The sequence below is a fragment of the Oncorhynchus clarkii genome, chromosome 12, assembly GCF_045791955.1.
Source record: "Oncorhynchus clarkii lewisi isolate Uvic-CL-2024 chromosome 12, UVic_Ocla_1.0, whole genome shotgun sequence".
NCBI classification, from domain to species: domain Eukaryota; kingdom Metazoa; phylum Chordata; class Actinopteri; order Salmoniformes; family Salmonidae; genus Oncorhynchus; species Oncorhynchus clarkii.
In genome coordinates, this window is record NC_092158.1 from 103,110,282 (window position 1) to 103,127,646 (window position 17,365).

Genomic DNA, 17,365 nt, shown 5'->3' on the forward strand with positions numbered 1-17,365 from the left:
CATGTGTGTGTGTGTGTGTGTGTGTGTGTGTGTGTGAGACTCACTGATCCACAGGTGTATATGGTAGAGGAAGAATCGTCCTAACACCTGGTCTAGAGCCCGGTTCATCTTCAGACCAGCTGGAGCTCCCATCAGCCACTGCAACAGCTCCTCCAGCTCTTTAGCTACATACTAACAACAAAACACACAACAATACATAGCTTAGCTACATACTAACAACAAAACACACAACAATACATAGCTTAGCTACATGCTAACAACAAAACACACAACAATACATAGCTTAGCTACATGCTAACAACAAAACACAATACATAGCTTAGCTACATACTAACAACAATACATAGCTTAGCTACATGCTAACAACAAAACACACAACAATACATAGCTTAGCTACATGCTAACAACAAAACATACAACAATACATAGCTTAGCTACATGCTAACAACAAAACACAATACATAGCTTAGCTACATGCTAACAACAAAACACACAGCAATACATAGCTTAGCTACATGCTAACAACAAAACACACAGCAATACATAGCTTAGCTACATGCTAACAACAAAACACACAGCAATACATAGCTTAGCTACATGCTAACAACAAAACATACAACAATACATAGCTTAGCTACATGCTTACAAATCACAGAACAACATTTTGTCTCACCTTATAATATCTACACTATGGGCTGTATTTATAAAGTGTCTCAGAGAGCTGATCTAGGATCAGTATAGCCTTTTAGATCATAATGAATCAGATTATATGGAGAGGAGGGACCTGATCCTAGATCATAATGAATCAGATTACATGGAGAGGAGGGACCTGATCCTAGATCATAATGAATCAGATTACATGGACAGGGGGAGCTGATCCTAGATCACAATGATTATGATTATAATGGACAGGAGGGCCTGATCCTAGATCATAATGAATATGATTATAATGGACAGGAGGGACCTGATCCTAGATCATAATGGACAGGAGGGCCTGATCCTAGATCATAATGAACATGATTATAATGGACAGGAGGGACCTGATCCTAGATCATAATGAACATGATTCTAATGGACAGGAGGACCTGATCCTAGATCATAATGAATCAGATTACATGGACAGGAGGAGCTGATCCTAGATCACAATGATTATGATTATAATGGACAGGAGGGCCTGATCCTAGATCATAATGAATATGATTATAATGGACAGGAGGGACCTGATCCTAGATCATAATGGACAGGAGGGCCTGATCCTAGATCATAATGAATCAGATTACATGGACAGGAGGACCTGATCCTAGATCATAATGAACATGATTATAATGGACAGGAGGACCTGATCCTAGATTATAATGAATCAGATTACATGGACAGGAGGACCTGATCCTAGATCATAATGGACAGGAGGGACCTGATCCTAGATCATAATGAATATGATTATAATGGAGAGGAGGACCTGATCCTAGATCATAATGAACATGATTATAATGGACAGGAGGACCTGATCCTAGATCATAATGAATATGATTATAATGGATAGGAGGGACCTGATCCTAGATCATAATGAATATGATTATAATGGACAGGAGGGACCTGATCCTAGATCATAATGAACATGATTATAATGGACAGGAGGGACGTGGGGCCGTACGTATCAGCTCCCCTCGGTCCATGTTATCTTATTCCTTGTGATCTAAAAGGCTAAACTGATCCTGGATCAGCACACATACTCAGAGATAAAGATTGTTTAGGGGGATATCGAGGGAGATATTGAGGGTGATATTGAGGGGGATATTGGGTTGGATATTGAGGGGGTTATTCTAGTGGGATATTCTAGGGGGATATTGGGTTGGATATTGAGGGGGGTTATTCTAGGGGGATATTCTAGGGGGATATTGGGTTGGATATTGAGGGGGGTTATTCTAGGGGGATATTCTAGGGGGATATTGGGTTGGATATTGAGGGGGTTATTCTAGGGGGATATTGGGTTGGATATTGAGGGGGTTATTGAGGGGGTTATTCTAGGGGGATATTGAGGGGGTTATTGAGGGGGATATTGAGGGGGATATTCTAGGGGGATATTGGGTTGGATATTGAGGGGGATATTCTAGGGGGATATTGAGGGGGATATTCTAGGGGGCTATTCTAGGGGGATATTCTAGGGGGATATTGGGTTGGATATTGAGGTGGATATTCTAGGGGGATATTCTAGGGGGATATTCTAGGGGGATATTCTAGGGGGATATTGGGTTGGATATTGAGGGGGATATTTCGTAGGGTAAAAACGACCCTGAACCTCTTTATAATGTGGGAACGTGATTTCATTTGAAGCTTATCTTCACCAATGTGAGTTTTACGGAGGTGGTTATGTAACTAGACTTTAGTCAACTGAACGATACATAAATAGTCACCTCTCGATACTGAACATTGTTGAAGACATTTTTTTTTAAAGAAAATCTCTCTGACAGATTATAAATGAGGTTTAAAGGTAATTGTTGTACATTGCTTTTGCACTGGGGAAATGTGGTCCATGATATCTTACATCAGCAGCAGGTACCAGTGTGTTGGCCAGTTTGCCTATACGGTTCTCTCTATACATCCACGACACCAGCAGCAGGCCCAGAGACACATCCACAAAGAACGACACAAAGATATTGGCTTTCCTGTGTGGAGAGAAAGAGAGAGAGTCACTACTTTTGACCCGAGGTCAGTGGGGCTCTGGTCAAATGCACTGCACTATACAGGGAATAGTGTGCGAATTTGAGACGCAATGGGGTGAGTTAGATACCATCTTGTAGCCAGTCTGCCACATGGCTGTGTGTGTGTGTGTGTGTGTGTGTGGTCTCTACCTCATGAAGTGGTTGTGTGCGGTGGCTCTGGTAGGAGAGCAGACTGTCTGAAGGTGTTCTGTTCTGTAGCTCAGCTGAACACACGTAGACAACTTACTGGAGATGAACCTCATCGGGCGCATATTCAATATCCTGGGGAGACAGACAGACACATTCAATATCCTGGGGAGACAGACAGACAGACACATTCAATATCCTGGGAGACAGACAGACACATTCAATATCCTGGGAGACAGACAGACAGACACATTCAATATCCTGGGGAGACAGACAGACACATTCAATATCCTGGGAGACAGACAGACAGACACATTCAATATTGTGGGGAGACAGACAGACAGACACATTCAATATCCTGGGGAGACAGACAGACAGACATTCAATATCCTGGGGAGACAGACAGACAGACAGACAGACAGACAGACAGACAGATTTAATATCCTGGGAGACAGACAGACACATTCAATATCCTGGGGAGACAGACAGACACATTCAATATCCTGGGAGACAGACAGACACATTCAATATCCTGGGAGACAGACAGACAGACAGACACATTCAATATCCTGGGAGACAGACAGACACATTCAATATCCTGGGGAGACAGACAGACAGACACATTCAATATCCTGGGGAGACAGACAGACAGACACATTCAATATCCTGGGAGACAGACAGACAGACAGACACATTCAATATCCTGGGGAGACAGACAGACAGACAGACACATTCAATATCCTGGGAGACAGACAGACAGACAGACACATTCAATATCCTGGGAGACAGACAGACAGACAGACACATTCAATATCCTGGGAGACAGACAGACAGACACATTCAATATCCTGGGAGACAGACAGACAGACACATTCAATATCCTGGGAGACAGACAGACAGACAGACAGACAGACAGACAGACAGACACATTCAATATCCTGGGAGACAGACAGACAGACACATTCAATATCCTGGGAGACAGACAGACAGACAGACACATTCAATATCCTGGGAGACAGACAGACAGACAGACACATTCAATATCCTGGGAGACAGACAGACAGACAGACAGACAGACAGACACATTCAATATCCTGGGAGACAGACAGACAGACAGACACATTCAATATCCTGGGAGACAGACAGACAGACAGACACATTCAATATCCTGGGAGACAGACAGACAGACAGACAGACACATTCAATATCCTGGGAGACAGACAGACAGACAGACACATTCAATATCCTGGGAGACAGACAGACACATTCAATATCCTGGGAGACAGACAGACAGACAGACACATTCAATATCCTGGGAGACAGACAGACAGACAGACACATTCAATATCCTGGGAGACCGACAGACAGACAGACAGACAGACAGACACATTCAATATCCTGGGGAGACAGACAGACAGACAGATTCAATATCCTGGGAGACAGACAGACACATTCAATATCCTGGGAGACAGACAGACAGACAGACAGACAGACACATTCAATATCCTGGGAGACAGACAGACACATTCAATATCCTGGGAGACAGACAGACACATTCAATATCCTGGGAGACAGACAGACAGACAGACAGACACATTCAATATCCTGGGAGACAGACAGACACATTCAATATCCTGGGAGACAGACAGACACATTCAATATCCTGGGAGACAGACAGACAGACAGACACATTCAATATCCTGGGAGACAGACAGACAGACAGACACATTCAATATCCTGGGAGACAGACAGACACATTCAATATCCTGGGAGACAGACAGACAGACACATTCAATATCCTGGGAGACAGACAGACAGACAGACAGACACATTCAATATCCTGGGAGACAGACAGACACATTCAATATCCTGGGAGACAGACAGACAGACACATTCAATATCCTGGGGAGACAGACAGACAGACAGACAGACACATTCAATATCCTGGGGAGACAGACAGACAGACAGACACATTCAATATCCTGGGGAGGGAGGGAGGCAGACGAACTGGGTCAGTGTCTCTTGGCACATAAAGAGTTCCAACTGACGAACGTACAGGATCCAGTGTTAGTATCCAGGTGGTTAGCAGACAGACAGGTACTGACACACCCCTTACCTGCTACTACAGAGGCTGGTCCACAGTGTTAGTATCCAGGTGGTTAGCAGACAGACAGGTACTGACACACACCCCTTACCTGCTACTACAGAGGCTGGTCCACAGTGTTAGTATCGAGGTGGTTAGCAGACAGACAGGTACTGACACACACCCCTTACCTGCTACTACAGAGGCTTGTCCACAGTGTTAGTATCCAGGTGGTTAGCAGACAGACAGGTACTGACACACCCCTTACCTGCTACTACAGAGGCTGGTCCACAGTGTTAGTATCCAGGTGGTTAGCAGACAGACAGGTACTGACACACCCCTTACCTGCTACTACAGAGGCTGGTCCACAGTGTTAGTATCCAGGTGGTTAACAGACAGGCCGGTGTCGAGGCCTGTTTCATCAGTTCTACTATAATGGAGCCCTCCCGTCCCTCTGATTGCCAGTGGGTCATCTTCACTGGACCGTCATCATACTTATCCAGGAAGAACAGCGGCTCACTCTGACACACTGTCCCAAACACCTGCAGCAGCAACAACAATTACAGACAACACATGTATTACAACAACAACTACAGACAACACATATTGTATTACAACAACAACTACAACTACAGACAACACATATGTATTACAACAACAACAATTACAGACAACACATATTGTATTACAACAACAACAACTACAGACAACACATATTGTATTACAACAACAACAACTACAGACAACACATATTGTATTACAACAACAACAACTACAGACAACACATATTGTATTACAACAACAACAACTACAGACAACACATATTGTATTACAACAACAACTACAACTACAGACAACACATGTGTATTACAACAACAACAACAATTACAGACAACACATATGTATTACAACAACAACAACAATTACAGACAACACATATGTATTACAACAACAACAACAATTACAGACAACACATATTGTATTACAACAACAACAACAATTACAGACAACACATGTATTACAACAACAACAACAATTACAGACAACACATATGTATTACAACAACAACAACAATTACAGACAACACATATTGTATTACAAGAACAACAATTACAGACAACACATATTGTATTACAACAACAACATAACAATTACAGACAACACATATGTATTACAACAACAACATAAGAGGTAAACAACACAGGAGAGGATAGAAAACCCCTGTGTTCAATGAGCAACAACATCTACATGTAAATCAGGCTGTGAGTCCACGTCCTCACCTGTGGTAGTTGTGACTCAGTTTGAGGGTCTGGAACCCCGTTGTCTATGGGGTGCAGTTGAGACAGCATGACCTTCCTCTGTTCATAGTGGATAAAGATCACCTTGTCCTTCTCTCCTCCTCCTTCCTCTCCCTCTACTTTCTTATGTTCTCCTTTCTTCTCTCCTCCTCCTCTCTTTGTTCCTCCTTTCTTTCCCTCTCCTCCTTTCTCTCCACCACCATCCTCTTTCAGCTCCTTTTCCCGTTGTATCAGCTTCCCATCTACGGCAAGGGCAGAGGGACATTTTATTAGAGATGCACTGCATGATGATAACAACAGAAATATCCGCCTTTTGATTAAATATACAGACATCTGTGTCTCTTTGGATTAAAAAGAGCAGAGTGAATTAAGCTATCTAATTTACAAACTCTTGTTAACTTACTTTTGCTATGAGAAAACAGTGATGCAGTGATGCAGGTCTACAGACAGAACATTCATTTCAGTGTGAGAAAACAGTGATGCACGTCTACAGACAGAACATTCATTTCAGTGTGAGAACACAGTGATGCAGGTCTACAGACAGAACATTCATTTCAGTGTGAGAACACAGTGATGCAGGTCTATAGACAGAACATTCATTTCAGTGTGAGAACACAGTGATGCACGTCTATAGACAGAACATTCATTTCAGTGTGAGAACACAGTGATGCAGGTCTACAGACAGAACATTCATTTCAGTGTGAGAAAACAGTGATGCAGGTCTACAGACAGAACATTCATTTCAGTGTGAGAACACAGTGATGCACGTCTATAGACAGAACATTCATTTCAGTGTGAGAAAACAGTGATGCAGGTCTACAGACAGAACATTCATTTCAGTGTGAGAAAACAGTGATGCAGGTCTACAGACAGAACATTCATTTCAGTGTGAGAAAACAGTGATGCAGGTCTACAGACAGAACATTCATTTCAGTGTGAGAAAACAGTGATGCAGGTCTACAGACAGAACATTCATTTCAGTGTGAGAAAACAGTGATGCAGGTCTACAGACAGAACATTCATTTCAGTGTGAGAAAACAGTGATGCAGGTCTACAGACAGAACATTCATTTCAGTGTGAGAAAACAGTGATGCAGGTCTACAGACAGAACATTCATTTCAGTGTGAGAAAACAGTGATGCAGGTCTACAGACAGAACATTCATTTCAGTGTGAGAAAACAGTGATGCAGGTCTACAGACAGAACATTCATTTCAGTGTGAGAAAACAGTGATGCAGGTCTACAGACAGAACATTCATTTCAGTGTGAGAAAACAGTGATGCAGGTCTACAGACAGAACATTCATTTCCGTGTGAGAAAACAGTGATGCAGGTCTACAGACAGAACATTCATTTCAGTGTGAGAACACAGTGATGCAGGTCTATAGACAGAACATTCATTTCAGTGTGAGAACACAGTGATGCACGTCTATAGACAGAACATTCATTTCAGTGTGAGAACACAGTGATGCAGGTCTACAGACAGAACATTCATTTCAGTGTGAGAACACAGTGATGCAGGTCTATAGACAGAACATTCATTTCAGTGTGAGAACACAGTGATGCAGGTCTACAGACAGAACATTCATTTCAGTGTGAGAACACAGTGATGCACGTCTACAGACAGAACATTCATTTCAGTGTGAGAAAACAGTGATGCAGGTCTACAGACAGAACATTCATTTCAGTGTGAGAACACAGTGATGCAGTGATGCACGTCTACAGACAGAACATTCATTTCAGTGTGAGAAAACAGTGATGCAGGTCTACAGACAGAACATTCATTTCAGTGTGAGAACACAGTGATGCAGTGATGCACGTCTACAGACAGAACATTCATTTCAGTGTGAGAAAACAGTGATGCAGGTCTACAGACAGAACATTCATTTCAGTGTGAGAACACAGTGATGCACGTCTACAGACAGAACATTCATTTCAGTGTGAGAACACAGTGATGCACGTCTACAGACAGAACATGCATTTCAGTGTGAGAACACAGTGATGCACGTCTATAGACAGAACATTCATTTCAGTGTGAGAACACAGTGATGCAGGTCTACAGACAGAACATTCATTTCAGTGTGAGAACACAGTCTGTCTATAGACAGAAAGCCATTCCGTCAATAATTCTATATCAACAGTTGATCTCCAAAGAGAGTGGTCTCCGAATCAAAACACCTTTAATGTTGTTACAAAGTCTGCATCCCAAATAACACCCTATTCCCTACATAGTGCACTACTTTAGACCAGAGCTCTATGACACCCTATTCCCTACATAGTGCACTACTTTAGACCAGAGCTGGCACCCTATTCCCTACATAGTGCACTACTTTAGACCAGAACTCTATGACACACTATTCCCTACATAGTGCACTACTTTAGACCAGAGCTCTATGACACCCTATTCCCTACATAGTGCACTACTTTAGACCAGAGCTCTATGACACACTATTCCCTACATAGTGCACTACTTTAGACCAAAGCTCTATGACACACTATTCCCTACATAGTGCACTACTTTAGACCAGAACTCTATGACACACTATTCCCTACATAGTGCACTACTTTAGACCAGAGCTCTATGACACCCTATTCCCTACATAGTGCACTACTTTAGACCAGAGCTCTATGACACACTATTCCCTACATAGTGCACTACTTTAGACCAGAGCTCTATGACACCCTATTCCCTACATAGTGCACTACTTTAGACCAGAACTCTATGGCACCCTATTCCCTACATAGTGCACTACTTTTGACCAGTAGTGTCGTATATAGGGAACAATAGGGGCCACTTGGGATGCAAACGGAGACTTACTCGGGTCCCTTGTGAGGACGTGACACCTGAAGCCTATCTTGCCCATCTCTCTACTGAGCTGGAGCCACTGTCCCTGGGGGAAGATGGTGCTGAGGTCCCTGAGGAAACTCTCCATGCCCTCCTGGCCCTCCTTGGGCATGCTCCACGAGCCCAGCACCGTCAGATCCACCCCACTCTGGCCACGCATCTGGACCAGGGAGAGGACAGGAAGGTTAAAACACACAAACTCTCTACCTGCTGTATGTACCATCTGAACCAGGGAGAGGACAGGAAGGTTAAAACACACACACTCTCTACCTGCTGTATGTACTGTTTGACCTGACAAGAGATGAAGGGGTATTGGGTGACTGACAGCTACACACTGACTGACAGATTTAAAAATATATGTATATTCATATTTAACATTTATTTAACTAGGCAGGTCAGTTAAGAACACATTCTTATTTACAATGACGGCCTGGGAACAATGGGTTAACTGCCTTGTTCAGGGGCAGAACGACAGATTTTCACCTTGTCAGCTCTGGGATTCGATCCAGCAACCTTTCAGTTACTGACCCGCCCCTCTAACCATTAGGCTACCTGCCGCCCCGGATACACACTGACTGACACACACACGCTGACTGATACACACACGCTGACTGATACACACACGCTGACTGATACACACACGCTGACTGATACACACACACTGACTGATACACACACACACTGACTGATACACACACACACTGACTGATACACACACACTGACTGATACACACTGACTGATACACACACACTGACTGATACACTGACTGACACACACACACTGACTGATACACACACACTCTACCTGGTGGATGTACTGCTTGACCTGTCCAGGGATGAAGGGGTAGTGGATAACAGCTAGCACCACGGCCGAGTTCTGTCCTGGGATCCATCGCCCCACAAGCAGCCCACTGTCTGCCTTGTTACAGCACTGAGGGAAGAATATCTTCAGCACCATGGTGGGACTGGAGGTCAGGGGTCAGAGGTCAGGCACGCTCCTTCAGTCTAACCTCCTGGGGTAGGTGATCACAGATTAGCCTAGTGTCTTCAGATACCTGCAGAATGGAGAAACATTTTGTGAAGGAAGAAATAATTAGCATACCCATTACCCAGCTACACTAGTTACCAATAATCAGTACCCATTACCCAGCTACACTAGTTACCAATAATCAGTACCCATTACCCAGCTACACAAGTTACTAATAATTAGTACCCATTACCCAGCTACACTAGTTACCAATAATCAGTACCCATTACCCAGCTACACTAGTTACCAATAATCAGTACCCATTACCCAGCTACACAAGTTACTAATAATCAGTACCCATTACCCACCTACACTAGTTACCAATAATTAGTACCCATTACCCAGCTACACTAGTTCCCCCAAAAAGAAGTAACATAGTTAAGGTCTGTATATAGTTTAGTTATACTGTGTATACCAGGGTTTCATCTTGTCATATTGTGAATGTCCTCGTGTGGTGTGAGCCGATGTTGTTTAATAAACATGACCAAGAATCAGGAGGGTTGTCAGAGTGACTCACTCCAACTGTTAGCAGACATTTCAATTCAGCAATCAGGACCAGCTGTTTGTTAGTCAACTCAAACGAATCATTGTCGGGCCGCTTCAGTGGAGTTCCGTTGCCTTTGTCCACTGCTGCCCTCTTCGTGTCCTTCAGAATATTGAGCCTTGCATTCGTGTCCATGACAACCATGCCTGTGGGCTTAACTATTGATTTGGCTGTCGTGCTTTAGTTTCCCGTCACATCTATAACAGCACTATTGCTGCCTAAACTACGTTACATGTTAATATAACATTTAAAACTATTTTGGGCATTAATCGACTTTTTTGCAGTATACGTTTGAGACAAAGTGTGACGCTTATTTTTATTAAATGAGCACAAATAGGCCCTAATCGAAGTTAGTGCACACTCCAGCCAGCGTCGGAAGCTGTGCGACACCCGTATCGTATCGTTATCAGTTGTCAAAATAAAATCAACAGCAATCAACAATAGTTTCTGTATTCCTCTCTGATGTGATGCATATCTTCAATGTCAGTGATAATATATTCTGCCGGCAGTTATCCACACTGGGCGCACAGTGCAAAGAGACAGACATTAGCTTACGTTAGCTAACTTTAGTAACGACTAAATCCGTCTTCAGCTGGTTAACAACATTTCGGCAAATAATATCAAATATTCCATACCTGCAGGGTTGTTTATTTCTATTCGAAGGAAATCTGCTTTTGTCAATATGCTGTCAATACCGTTTCAAACAGATTTGGGATCGTACCGTTACATGATTTACCCTTCAATTGTTAAATTGAAGTTAGCGTCTGTTGGTAGCCATCTTTGTTGTTGATAGACCGTCAACATTTACGCTCCGGTTGGAATATCATTGCAGTAACAAGAGTTCCGGTGGATTGCTGGATGAGATGATGTAGCAGTTCTGTGAATAATCTGAACTAAACCCTCTGTTTGATAGTCATTTCCAGCCACAACAAAAAGCTTGATATTTAGCCTAATAATATCAAATATAATCATAAAATACTACACTTTATTATGGCCACTGAATTCCACTACCACTGAATATTCTTTAAAAAAATATCCCATCCATTTCTGCCAGTTGAAAAGGACACATTTTTCATTATTACCAAAACGATTGTAAATCAAACATAGAATTTCAGTTCGACTCAATAAGGCAGCCATAATATCCATTTGAATATAGTATTACAAAATTTGAAAACATCCCCGTCGAAATGACATTTCTGACCTTCAATGTTCAGACCGTGTTGTTTGCTGTTTGAGGTCATTCTGTTGAATGAAGAACAACTGTAGAGGTGTTATCTTCTCTGAATGACACTGCAGGAAAAGAGCGGGCTGAAAAAAGCTTTAGACAAGTAGATATTATAAGTAACCCACATCCACTGTCCATAATATCTTACACCCTTGTGCACACAGCTTGTTCATTTAGACGAGATCTTAATTCCACCTGAAATGTCAAAGAAAGTCACATTTCAGAAGAATAGCTATGTCCTTGTGCAGCTTTAGTAGGCTACATTATCGTAATCTGGCACATTTTGGGTGCTTCATTTATTTGGGATGACAGTTGTGGAGGCAGAGATAACACAGACAAGGGGAGTGGTCTCAAACAGTAGACTTGTATCAACTTCAAGGGTTGCACTGAGAACAGTAGGCCCACAGATACAGGTTCTATTGGGAAATAAAATACAGCTCTCATCTCATTGTAAAGGTTTTCTAATTTGTACTTTCTTAAAAAAAAAAAAAGATGTATCCCTTATCACGTTACTGTCTGTCATGATTATACTACATTGACCATCAGGCATTGCGACAGGAGGAGTGCTTCTTGGGTAAAAGAGGAAGACAACAAACTCAGGGAAACACGTGGCCAGCCTGTGGTTTAGTGTAATTCAATTCTCGGTTGGTTGAAAATTAACGAAATGTATCTGTCTAAGGATCAGACCGACAAAACCGAAGTCACGTGCATAAGGAATAGAGCAGACGTTATATATGACTTTAAAGTCTCCTTTTTCACTATGGGTCAACTGCCAAATTTCCCATGGAATGTAAGTAGCGGGGCTGCTTGCATGTTGTACTGTAGGGTCTGCGTCATAAATTAAATGTATTTCTTTATTTTTTATTGTTTAGGAAGAGTAAGACATGAATACAGTAATAACATAATTTGTTTTATAATAATTTGTTTCTACAGTTCCTTGAAAGGGAGCTCGAGAACGACAGCTCATCAGAAATTATTCTAGACATTCTAAAGCAGGTATTGACTGTCAAAAGCATTATTTTTTTTTAAATGTCACACCTATTTAGTTAAATATATAGAAACAGTACATTGGATTACCGAGTTGGAAACCACACTAACAATTACTATTGTCACCTGTTTCCAGACATGCCTTCATCCACTGTGCTGTAAACATCCTCCCTCAGTAAGATATAGGAGACTGTTTCTGTCTCTGCTCATCAAAAGGGTGAGTTCTGATATATTTTTTGTCTGGTATCATTCTGTCAGAAAATTGTTCACTCTTGTACTGGTGCATTTTAAAAAGGCAATTCTTACACGTTTCACATGAATACAATACAGTATAACTATATTATTAAAGCAAACAACAGTAATGTGATGCTTCTCTTCCCTGTGTGCAGCATGAAGCCAGTGGGAAGGAGCCCCTGGATGAGCTCTATGATGCACTGGGTGAAGTCCTGGGGGTAGAGGAGGGGACAGAGTGCTACAAGAGCTATTTACTGGTACTACACACACACACACACCACACTGTATTTAACAGAAGCTGTAGTCTACATTTTCTGCAGACGCTCTTATCCTGAACAACTTCCAGTAGTGAGTGAATACATTGTTTTTGTACTGGTCCCCCGTGGGAATTGAACCCACAACCCTGGCGTTGCAAGCACCACGCTCTACCAGCCGAGCCACACCTCTATTTTATCCTTTAAAATAATACAATTATTATTAAATTCAATATTACTTTAATTAAATATTAATTTTAATATTTACCGTACGTGTGTGTGTGTGTGTGTGTGTAGCCGTGTGGAGAGGCAGTGAGTCTATCAGAGAGTACAGCTGTGATCTCTGAAGGAACTACAGGCCTGGTCACATGGGAGGCAGCTCTTTACCTCGCTGAATGGGCTCTGGAGAACACACACCTCTTCACTGATAGGTTGGTACACTACTGTGTGTGTTCTGTCATTGTGTTCTGTCTGGAGAACACACACCTCTTCACTGATAGGTTGGTACACTACTGTGTGTGTTCTGTCTGGAGAACACACACCTCTTCACTGATAGGTTGGTACACTACTGTGTGTGTTCTGTCATTGTGTTCTGTCTACAACTCATACTGTGGTTACTACTCGTAATCTCAATCTGGTGTGTGTTTATTGTGAGTGTCCTCTCCCTGTGTGTGTGTGTCCTCGTGTGTGTGTGTGTGTGTGTGTGTGTGTGTGTGTGAGTGAGTGAGTGTCCTCTCCCTGTGTGTGTGTGTGTCCTCTCCCTGTGTGTGTGTGTGTGTGTGTGTGTGTATCCTCTCCGTGTGTGTGTGTGTGTGTGTGTGTGTATCCTCTCCGTGTGTGTGTGTGTGTGTGTGTGTGTGTGTCCTCTCCCTGTGTGTGAGTCCTGTCTCTGCTCTCTCCTACAGGACAGTCCTAGAGCTGGGCAGTGGTGTAGGGTTGACTGGTATAGCAGTGTGTAGGTCCTGCAGACCCTCCAGCTACGTGTTCAGTGACTGTCACCTCAGCGTTCTACATAGACTGAGGGACAACGTCCAGCTCAATGGGCTGGACAACCAGAACTCTCCCAGAGTGAGTGTGGAGCATCTGGACTGGGAGGAGGTGACAGAGAAGCAGCTGAGAGAGATCGGAGCCGCCACGGTCATCGCTGCAGGTAGGAACATGGTCTGGCTCTATTCTATTCCATCCGTAAAGCTGAAGATCCTCTTTAAAGGCAATGTTCCCTCTGTCGAGACTTCCTTCACAATAAACACGGCATATGTCAACTCAGTCAGAAATCACCTTTACATGTGTAGGCAGATCTCCTGCGGTGCTTTGGCGATATGGATTGAATACAGCCTTTAATTACAACAAAAAGTATATATTTCTCAAAATATATTATTAGTTAGCCAGTTACCTGTCTGTAACCTGGCTGTTACCTGTCTGTTACCTGGCTGTTACCTGGCAGTTACCTGGCTGTTACCTGGCAGTTACCTGGCTGTTACCTGGCTGTAACCTGGCTGTAACCTGGCTGTTACCTGTCTGTTACCTGGCTGTAACCTGGCTGTTACCTGGCTGTAACCTGGCAGTTACCTGGCAGTGACCTGTCTGTTACCTGGCTGTAACCTGGCTGTTACCTGGCAGTTACCTGGCAGTTACCTGGCTGTTACCTGGCAGTTACCTGGCAGTTACCTGGCTGTTACCTGGCAGTTACCTGGCAGTTACCTGGCAGTTACCTGGCTGTTACCTGGCTGTTACCTGGCAGTTACCTGGCAGTTACCTGGCTGTTACCTGGCAGTTACCTGGCTGTTACCTGGCAGTTACCTGGCAGTTACCTGGCTGTTACCTGGCAGTTACCTGGCAGTTACCTGGCTGTTACCTGGCTGTTACCTGGCAGTTACCTGGCAGTTACCTGGCTGTTACCTGGCAGTTACCTGGCTGTTACCTGGCAGTTACCTGGCTGTTACCTGGCAGTTACCTGGCTGTTACCTGGCAGTTACCTGGCTGTTACCTGGCTGTTACCTGGCAGTTACCTGGCTGTTACCTGGCTGTTACCTGGCTGTTACCTGGCTGTTACCTGGCTGTTACCTGGCAGTTACCTGGCAGTTACCTTGCTGTAACCTGGCAGTTACCTGGCTGTTACCTGGCTGTTACCTGGCAGTTACCTGTCAGTTACCTGGCTGTAACCTGGCTGTTACCTGGCAGTTACCTGGCAGTTACCTGGCTGTAACCTGGCAGTTACTTGGCAGTTACCTGGTAGTTACCTGGCTGACTAATTGATCCAGCTTTCTGGAACAGCCCCCCCGGGTGCTGGTGAGGGATCAAATGTGTTTCTTAATTCTGTCAGCTGACACATGTCCTGTTGTTTCCTAATTCTATTGTTGTCGGCTGACAATGTCCTGTTGTTTCCTGTGTTATAGACGTAGTTTACGATCCAGATATCATTGGCTGTCTGGTGAAGCTTCTCTCTAAGATCCTGAGGTGTTCGGCCAATGGCAGCCCTCCTGATGTCTACATCTCCTCCACCATCAGAAACCCCGACACATACAGCAGTTTTAGACACCAGCTAGGTCAGTACTAAACCTAGAGCGTTGAGAGAACTAATGAAAATAGCTTTACAAGTTGAATGTATCATTAGTAGTAAACCAACTGCTTCAAAGAGCAGCTGAGTGAGGAGACTCTCCAACCCCATAGATACTGTAGAGGATGAATCTCAATAGTCTTCAAGTGGCCTCGTCACCTTGTATGTCGGGTTACAGTAAAGTTCTAGGTGACAACCGATGTAAATAAGGGCTTTATAAATACATGTGATTGATCTAGTCCATCTCCACTGGTCTGGAGAGATCTAATCCTATAGCCTTGGATGAATTCCTTTCCTGATGGATCTATAATTATACACATTGAAACTGATGGATCTATAATTATACACCTCTGAAACTGATGGGTCTATAATTATACACATCTGAAACTGATGGATCTATAATTATACACCTCTGAAACTGATGGATCTATAATTCTACACCTCTGAAACTGATGGATCTATAATTATACACCTCTGAAACTGATGGATCTATAATTCTACACCTCTGAAACTGATGGATCTATAATTATACACCTCTGAAACTGATGGATCTATAATTCTACACCTCTGAAACTGATGGATCTATAATTATACACCTCTGAATCTGATGGATCTATAATTATACACCTCTGAATCTGATGGATCTATAATTATACACCTCTGAAACTGATGGATCTATAATTATACACCTCTGAAACTGATGGATCTATAATTATACACATCTGAAACTGATGGATCTATAATTATACACCTCTGAAACTGATGGGTCTATAATTATACACCTCTGAAACTGATGGATCTATAATTATACACCTCTGAAACTGATGGATCTATAATTATACACCTCTGAAACTGATGGATCTATAATTATACACCTCTGAAACTGATGGATCTATAATTATAAACATCTGAAACTGATGGATCTATAATTATACACATCTGAAACTGATGGAGCTATAATTATACACCTCTGAAACTGATGGAGCTATAATTTCTCCTTTGTTTTTCTCTCCCACAGAAAGTTCTGGAATCCAACATGAGGTCATGACAGGACCAGTGACCCATGTGTTCTTTTACAACAGACAAGCCATCATAGAGATGATCAAACTCTACATATAATAACTGCATCCTATTACCATTGTAAGTGCACTACTTTTGACCAGGGTCCATAGGGCTGTGGTCAAAAGTTGTGCACTACATAGTGAATTTAGGGCGCACTACTTTTGACCAGGGTCCATAGGCTTGTGGTCAAAAGTTGTGCACTACATAGTGAATTTAGGGCGCACTACTTTTGACCAGGGTCCATAGGCTTGTGGTCAAAAGTTGTGCACTACATAGTGAATTTAGGGCGCACTACTTCTGACCAGGCTCCATAGGGCTGTGGTCAAAAGTAGTGCACTAGATAGGCAATAGGGTGCCATTTGGGATGCATCCAATATAAGACCAAGCCAGAACCAGATGTGT

General features: G+C 42.9%; 2 protein-coding genes across 2 annotated transcripts in view; one reads left to right on the forward strand and one right to left on the reverse strand.

The window, feature by feature from the left end:
• LOC139422571 (phosphatidylinositol N-acetylglucosaminyltransferase subunit Q-like) overlaps positions 1–12,100 on the reverse strand; it is a 16,945-nt gene extending 4,845 nt beyond the window's left edge. The window contains exons 1-8 of the mRNA XM_071173716.1: positions 11,846–12,100; positions 9,879–10,128; positions 9,047–9,233; positions 6,213–6,472; positions 5,278–5,474; positions 2,853–2,984; positions 2,546–2,666; positions 45–171 (exon numbers count right to left, since the gene is read on the reverse strand). Of these exons, the coding sequence (XP_071029817.1) occupies positions 45–171; positions 2,546–2,666; positions 2,853–2,984; positions 5,278–5,474; positions 6,213–6,472; positions 9,047–9,233; positions 9,879–10,031 (1,177 nt within the window). The 5' untranslated portion in view covers positions 10,032–10,128; positions 11,846–12,100. The remainder of the gene's footprint in view (positions 1–44; positions 172–2,545; positions 2,667–2,852; positions 2,985–5,277; positions 5,475–6,212; positions 6,473–9,046; positions 9,234–9,878; positions 10,129–11,845) is intronic.
• Positions 12,101–12,452: 352 nt separating this feature from the next.
• On the forward strand, positions 12,453–17,065 carry LOC139422575 (protein-lysine N-methyltransferase EEF2KMT-like). Its single transcript, XM_071173718.1, has 8 exons — positions 12,453–12,659; positions 12,803–12,865; positions 12,993–13,073; positions 13,246–13,347; positions 13,642–13,775; positions 14,250–14,494; positions 15,741–15,890; positions 16,920–17,065. Exons 1-8 carry the CDS (start codon positions 12,534–12,536, stop codon positions 17,018–17,020), a joined length of 1,002 nt encoding a protein of 333 aa, XP_071029819.1. The 5' UTR covers positions 12,453–12,533; the 3' UTR covers positions 17,021–17,065.
• The last annotated feature ends 300 nt before the right edge of the window (positions 17,066–17,365 follow it).